The following is an 8,525-nucleotide window of genomic DNA, read 5'->3' on the forward strand; positions in this document are numbered from 1 at the left end:
ACTTAAGGCTATGATTGTTACTACATGTTAGAAAAAGAAATTACAATGAATATTGGTGCGTATACTAATTTTGGGTGATAGTTTGACAAAGTTTAAGCTTTGTCATTTTGTTTGGATTATATATTGATTTTGGCATATGGCATATTTAGAATTCCTCCAGGGTGGCTAAATTTAGTATTAGTTAATGATTTGTTGTTTAAGGACCAATTTTATGTTGCCTCTGTTAACACTAATTCAATCCATATTTAATCCAATTTTATGTTGCCTCTATTAACGTTAATTCAATCCATATTTAATCCAATTTTATGTTGCCTCTGTTAACATTAATTCAATCCATATTATTTCTATAAAGGTTAAAAATGTCAAATGTTAACTCTGACGTACCAGTTAACTCTGAAGTACCAGTTAACTCTCAAGTACCATTTGAGAGTAACGCGTCACAACAATCATCGCCAGCTACCAACTCACCTACGAACTCACCGTCTCCCCTCTCTAATCAAAATGTTATTGATTTAGAAGGAGAGTCTAATACTTGTGAAGGGACTAAAAGAAAACCTAGTGTTATGTAGGAGCACTTTAAGAAACAACAAATCAATTGGGTGTGGAAAGCAATATGTAATTATTGTAATAAGCATCTTTGAGGTGATTCAAAAAATAGAACTAGACATTTGCATGATCACCATAAGAGTTGTACTAGGAAAAAAGTGATGGACATGAGGCAAAAAATATAACTAACAACTTTAATAGAGAAAGTCTAAAAATAAATTCTTATATTTTTTATCAAGATTTTGCTAGGAAAGAGTTGTCACATGCCATAATATTGCATGAATATCCCCTCTCTATCGTAGATCATGTTGGTTTTAAACGATATTCAGCTGCACTTCAACCATTGTTTAAAGTGCTTTCTCGAAATATGATAAAGAGTGATATTTTAAAGATTTATGATTATGAGAGGGTGAAGACATTGAGTTTGGTGGAGCATAATAAAAGTAGGGTGGCAATCACAACTGATATATGAACTGCTAGCAATAAAAAAAAAATGATTCATGGTTGTCACCGCACACTTTATTGATGATTCATGGACATTGCAAAGTCTTATTTTGAGATATATATTTGTAAATTTGCAAATCATTTAAAAGTTCTATCTTATTTAGTTCAATTTGCATGTTATTAATACTTGTTCATGAATATTATATTTTAGGTTTATTTATGTTCCATGTCCACACACAAAAGAAGTTCTTTGTGATACTTTGCTTGTATATGATGGACTCAAATATTGATAGAAAAATCTCAATTGTTACTGTTGATAATTGCTCCATAAATGATGCCATGATTACCATGTTGATGGATAAGTTGAGTAATACATTGCTTTTGTTGGGTGGTACTTTGTTTCAGATGCGTTGTTGTGCGCATATTTTGAATTTGATAATGAAAGATGGACTAGATGTCAAACGAGTGGGTGTGGAGAAAATTCGAGAGAGTGTAGCTTATTGGACAGCAACACTAAAAAGACAAGAAAATTTTGAAGAAACAGTTAATCAATTGCGTAATCCACCTACTAAGAAATTAGGACTTAATTGTGCAACTAGGTGGAATTTAACCTACTTGATGCTTCAGACTGCCTTATTGTATAAGGATATTTTTTCTCGGTTGAAAATTAGAGAGCCTCAATATAAGACTGTGCCAAGTGAGCAAGAATGAGAGTTTGCTAGAGAGATTAGTGGGAGGTTTAAGATATTTTTTTTATCACAAAGTTATTTTCTGGTACTAAGTATCCCACAGCCAATGTTTGTTTCCCAGCTTTATGTGAGATTAGAATGACACTGTCTCCATGGCTCTCTTGTGAAATTGAAGTGATTAGAACAATGGCATTAAAAATGGTGGAAATTTTCGATAAATATTGGTTAGTGATACATGGTGTTATTGGAGTTGCTGTTGTACTTGATCCTAGGTATAAGATGAGTGTATTAGAGTTTTATTTTGAAAAACTTTATGGAGACAAAGCTGAAGATGAAGTTGATGGGGTTCACCAGATCTGTTATGATTTGTTGCAAGAGTATCAGCACCGAGTTGGTATGGAGACCGATGTTATTGGTGACTCTTCTATTTATCCAGAAATTGTTATAAAGACCCTTTCAGAATTTGATTTGTTTATTAATAGAAAGAAAAGTAAAAAAAATAAAGAATGTAATATCAGAGTTGGACCATTATCTAGAATATGATGTTTTGCCAAGAACTTCAAGTTTTGATGTTTTGAATTGGTAGAAAGCCAATGGACCAAAGTATCCGACCTTACAGGCAATAGTTAGGGATATTTTAGCTATTCATATATCCACTGTTGCTTCTAAGTCAGCATTTAGTACTAGTGGAAAGTTGGTGAGTCCACATCGTAGTAGACTTTATCCAAACACGTTAGAAGCATTAATGTGTGCACAAAGTTGGTTGTGGGGTGAAGAGATGAAAGGTACTCATATTATTATTTCATCCAATCTACATATTATTATTTAACTTTTATATTACCATGGAATAATTTCAATACTGAATTTATATTCTTTACTTTTTAGGAAATTCAACATTGGAATCGGTGGGCTGTGCAACTATATAAGATGATGATGAGATCGACTCAGATGAGTTGTGTGCCACTTTTGTGTTAGTTGTCATCTTTTTTGTTTTACTTGTTAACATTTTTTACATCTTATTATTAGTATTGATTATTTATTTTTTTCCTTTTGTTATTTAACAGGAATTCAAGTTGAATAAAGTTGTTTGGTTAGGCTTTTCAAAAAACACTTTTCAGAAAATTCTACTTTCTTGTTTTTTGTGTTTTTTTGCTTTTACTGAATTTTTTTACTTTTCGAACATAACTAACACAAATATACCAAAAAAGTAAAAAAAATTGTAAAAAAAAACCTTTTAAAAATTCACTAAATACCAAAAATACAAAAAAAAAATACGAGAATTTAGTACATTTTTTGTATTTTTATGTATTTTTTAATTTTTTTAAATATTTTTTCACAAATTTTTTACTTTTTAGATACATCTAAGTAAGGTGCATCTAAAAAAGGGGAAAAAATGTTTAAAATTTAAAAAATATTCACTAAAAACAAAAAAAAATACGAAAACTAAAAAACTCAGTTTTCAAAAAACTTTATCCAAAAAACTCAAACCAAACACATTGAATGTTTTTTTTCCTTTTTTTTTTTTTTGGATTTGCAATGGATTTGTTTTTTTTTTTTAATTTTATTTTTTGGGTAGCCTATCCCTTGCGGGTTGTACTTAGGACTAATTATTCTCTTTGCAACTTGCTGAATTTTCCTTTGTGTGTGGGCTGCTGGACAAATGCTATTTTGTTGTTTAGGATATATTGATTTGAATAAGATGTTATTTTGCTGGACAGAGTTATTGAATAGGATATATTGACAGATGCTATTTTGTTGTTTAGGATATATTGATTTGAATAGGATGTGTAATAACCCTCACCACTGCTTACCGCTAAACATTGATTACCGTTAAACTGAACTGATCATGACTGATAACTGAACTGATTAAAGTACTGAACTGACTGACTGAGAACTGGAACTGAATTGACTGAGTATGTATGTTAATCGGGATTCTATCTGTTTGATTGTTTATTTGATATGTTCATGTTTTAGTATTTAACCTGCTAATTGAAGGCCTTATCGGCGGCCGAATCCGAAATTGATTAGTGTGCCTTGATCAGTAGAATTAATGTGAATTTATGGTATATCTATCTGAAATTTGATTTAATATGATTAAATTATATTAAATATTGATCAATTGCTTAAGTTTGACTTAATTACCAAACTAACCCTTAGAGGCCCACTCAATACTACATATTTGAGCCTCACACTTGATCACATAACACATTTGCTCAGCCTTTCTCCTTGCCACAGCCGACCAAGAGAGAAGAGAGGGAGAGAGTGAGAGAAATTGGATTTCATCTTGAGTTTTGCTTGCTAATTGAAGGTTGATTGTTAATTTGAGCTCCTAAACCTTGAATACAAGACTAAGGTAGGAAACTCATCTCCTTATTGTTGTCATTGAGCTAGTTCTTGCATGATTCATGCTTCATGGTAGAACTAAGTCATGTTTTGGTTCATTGTTGTTGAAATGAAGCTCATTCCTTGCATGCATGTTAGTATTGTTAGATTTTGAGTTGAGTTCATGGCGAATTGTCACATGCATGTCCATGTTTTGAGTGTAGGCCATGTTTTCATCATGTTTGTGAATCAATTGGCTCATTAGAGCATGTTTTGAAGCTTGAAAGTTATTTAAAGATCATGCATGTCATATTTGAGGATTGTTCTTGAAAAATGGTTTGAAATTGGATTTGAATTAAACACCCTTGGGCTTTGATTTCTCAAATTGAGCTTTGAACCATGTTATTCTATATGTTTACAAATGTTTTCTGGAAATTCAGCCCAAGAGGTCGAGTTTTGAGTTATTAAAACTTAGTTTGAGCTTGGAGGTGCAATCTGGGTTTTCCAGATTCTGCACTTCCGCTCGAGCGGGGGCTAGTGACGCTCGAGCGGGGAATCCGAGCATTCAGTATCTCTGCACTGTTTTACAGTCCGCTCGAGCTGAGGATTGGGCGATCGAGCGGAGTCATGTGTCTCAAGCTCGAGCGGGCGTTGAGCGTCCGTCGAGCGGAGATTTCACCCATCCAGTACTTTTACAGTACGCTCGAGCGGGATATTTGACGCTCGAGCGTGTACCTTTGTTGCATGACCGCTCGAGCGGGGAAACCTGAGCTCGAGCGGGACTCTGTTTTTCTGAAAACTCCTGAAACTGTTTTCTGATCACATCTTTGCATCCTCATCTCATCCTATGCATTCTTAGGCCTAGTTTAAGACATCTTATTGAGGGCATAGATGTAGAACACACCGAGGCAAATTAGGGATTAAGTTATTATCTTTCCCAGCTGTGTAGCTTAGTGTGTTCAATCTGTTAACTGTGTAGGGTTGGCGACTGGGGAGACACGCTCTAGCATACTATAGCCCAAACTCTGTGAGTAACTATTGTGTAAAGATATGTTCACAAATGATTATCTTCTGAACAACTGAACTGTACTTTTTTCTGAACTGATTACTGTTAACTGAATGAATGTATGTCCTATATTCTGAACTGTATTGTGGCATCCTTAGCACCTACTGTTTACTTTTACTGTTACTGTTACAGAGATCTCTGTTGGTTCCCTTGTTGGAACCACTACTGTTACTGACTGATGGCCATCATTTACTGCTCGGTCTTTTAAGACCTACTGTTTACTATACTGTTATGCTAATGGGTGTACCACATATGACTGTACTGACTGAACGACTGAAATACTGTTTAAATGAACTGTTTTCATACTGTAAGGACATTCATTCTTAACCTCTTTACGCATTATGTTATTCACTGGGCTTTAGCTCACTGCTCATATATATATGTAGGTGTACAGGCACCAGACTGCGGCTAGGAGCATCAGGGTTACTCCAGTTTTGTCAAGCCAACTACCGGGCCTCACTGCGAGGTTCCAAGCCTATTATGCTAAGGCTTAGGGGTGTTTTAAGACTCCCCTTTCTGTACTGTCTTGCTGTTTTGTAATAACCGAACGGATTGTATAGACTGAATGTTTACTGTACCGTTACATAGGGATTAAGTCCCTATTCTGAATGATTGTATATATTGTGTATACCTTTCCACTGAATGTAAATATGTTTGGAAAGTCTTTTTGCATGCAGACTGTCACAGCTCATTGGGCATTGTTTCTTTACTGTATTGGCTTCCGCCAGGCCCTGTACTCTGCTTTACTGCACTACTGTTAAGTAGGCCTTCGGTAATCTCAGATTACTGGCCGGTTACGGTGCTAAACCCATAGGGCCGGGTTTGGGTCGTGACAGGATGTTATTCTGCTGGACAGAGTTATTGAATAAGATATATTGACAGATGCTATTTTGTTGTTTACAGATTTTTTAATTTGAAAATATGTTGACAAATATGTTTGAATAGGATGTTTACAGATTTTTTTAATTTGAAAATATGTTGACAAATATGTTTGAATAAGATGTTTATAGATTTTTTAATTTGAAAATATAGGATGTTTACAGATTAAAAAAAAAAACAAAAAAAAATGATATGATACTTTAATTTGGAGATTTTTCGGAGTCGGGGATACCCGATCCTTGATCAGGGGCGGAGGCGGGTGATAGGTCCTTGTCGGAGATCGAGGATGAGGACAGGGAATTTATCACTTTCGGGGATCGGGGACAGGGAGTGTAGTCCCTGGCCTAGCCCCACCCCACCCCGTTGCCATTCCTAGATAGTTTGGGAAGTGCCAAAAAAATATACTTTTTTACTTTTTAGAAAAATATGTACAAAAAAGTAGAGATGTGATGTGACCTAAAAAAGATAATTAAGTATACTTTTTTACTTTTCACGAAAAGATGTGTAGAAAAGTAGAGATGTGATGTGATCCAAAAAATAAAAATATAAAAAAAAAGTGAGCTAATATGGTCCTTCCCAAACAATCATTTGGTATTAATAAGATTGATAAACCTTATAAACATGACATTTTTTTATTTTATTAATATTCTTACTTTTTTATCAAAATTTTAAAGCATAAGGGATTAATTATTATAATTAAAAACAAAACAAAAAAAAAATCAAAGTAAAATTACAGTAAAAGTACTCACTCTGTTTGGTTTCCATTTCTAGAATTCACTTCTCAAAAAATTCTACTTTTTTATTTTCTCCTTTTTTTTACTGAATTTTTTTAATATTTTAAACAATTATTTTTTAATTTTTAGGCACGCCTAACATAAATACACTTAAAAAGTATAATATTTGTAAAAAAAAAATCTTTAAAAAATTCACTAAATACTAAAAATACAAAAAAAAAGAGTATATTTTTCATATTTTTGTGTATTTATTAATTTTTTAAAATATTTTTTCACAAGTATTTTACTATTTAGATACATCTAAAAAAGTAAAAAAATTATTTAAAATTTAAAAATATTCACTAAAAACAAAAAAAAAATTCAAAATTTCTAGAAAATTAAATTTAAAAAATTAAAATTAAACACAATGATTAAAGTGCTAAAATATAATTAATTCAAAAATTAATTAGCAATTGACTTGTCGGGACTCGGGAGTGGGAGTTGGACCTGCAGTGGGGGGACTAAATGAGTTTGTTTTCTAGAGATAAAATTTTTTATTAAAAAATAAATATTAAAATTAGTATTTTTATATTTTTGAAAATTATTTATGCTTGGCAAAATTACGAGTATTTTGTTTTAACAAATAAGTTTTAAATTTTTATTATTATTATTAAAAAACAAAAAATAACCAATCCGGTGATTGGGTGATGATGTTGTTGGGTAGCACATGACAATAATATATCCGATGGTTTTCCAATTATAATTGGCTATCTTCTATTCAATCTCCCAAACCAAAAAAATATTAAAAAATTATTACAAACTAGTTTGTCAATAACGTACTTGGTATCACATCAGTTAATAATAGAAAGTGAGATTTATTAGAAAAAAAATTTTAAGTGTTTGTATTTTAATTAGTTTATAAGATATTATTGTTTTTTAATAAATCTTATTATTTGAACATTTGATCTATCAAATCCTAATTCTCATATTTAAAGTATTTTATGGACATTTTACCGTAACAAATATTTTTTGAACGGTTAGCAATTTGGTGATGTGAACATTCATATTTTACAATGTGAATATTTACATTGACAGTGTGAATCTTAAAATTGACATATTAACATTCACACTAACGGTGTAAATATTCACATCACGGAATATTCATACTGTAAATGTGAATATTATTAGGGGTATTTTGATAATTATGTCACCCATATGACTTATTGGAATATAAAAAAAATAATGTGAACTAAATAAAATATAAGTAGGTGAAAAAGAATTCATAAAAAATGCCCCTAATAAAAATTTGCGAGATTTATTAATTTGTATAATATTATTCTTATAAATATGATAAATGTCACTATTTAAACTAACAACAATAGGAAAAGAAATTGCAAGAGTGTCACTTGTTAAAATGTAATTAATGATTTATTTTATAATAAATTTTGTTAAAGTGTGCACTTAACAAATTATAAATATAAAGAGTGTCTTAGGACATTTGTAGAAATGAAATTAATTATTTATCTATTTTGTATCAAAATGTTAGTGAATTTATATCTTAATTTTTTTTTATCATAACTTAATCATTAAATATAATTTGTTTCACTAATAGAAAGATCATTTCGTTGGCACATATATAGAATGAGTTCAGTGATAAATAAGATCACAAAATTCATTTGTTTACTTATTAATATTCATCTTATCCAAATCTAATGATTGCCCGAATTCAATGGCTGAGATTAGTTTTAGTGTGTGTGGTTCACCAATGAAAAACCAGATATACATGTTTGTTATCTGTAAATGAATAAATAATCAGTTGACTCACACCACAAACATCATTGTTATGGGATCAGATCAAACTGGAAT

At 31.5% G+C, this 8,525-nt stretch overlaps 1 protein-coding gene across 1 annotated transcript; it reads left to right on the forward strand.

The window, feature by feature from the left end:
• Nucleotides 1–1,263: 1,263 nt before the first annotated feature.
• Nucleotides 1,264–1,701, forward strand: LOC145822185 (zinc finger BED domain-containing protein RICESLEEPER 2-like). The gene has a single exon (XM_082918783.1). It carries the CDS (start codon nucleotides 1,264–1,266, stop codon nucleotides 1,699–1,701), a length of 438 nt encoding a protein of 145 aa, XP_082774909.1.
• Nucleotides 1,702–8,525: the final 6,824 nt, after the last annotated feature.

Source organism: Camellia sinensis, chromosome 3, assembly GCF_055761805.1.
Source record: "Camellia sinensis isolate YWXY chromosome 3, ASM5576180v1, whole genome shotgun sequence".
Classification (NCBI taxonomy): Eukaryota; Viridiplantae; Streptophyta; class Magnoliopsida; order Ericales; family Theaceae; genus Camellia; species Camellia sinensis.

What these genes read in the sequence shown, in the direction of transcription:
- LOC145822185 (XM_082918783.1), top strand. Translation starts at nt 1,264, where the DNA reads ATGGACTCAAATATTGATAGAAAAATCTCAATTGTTACTGTTGATAAT.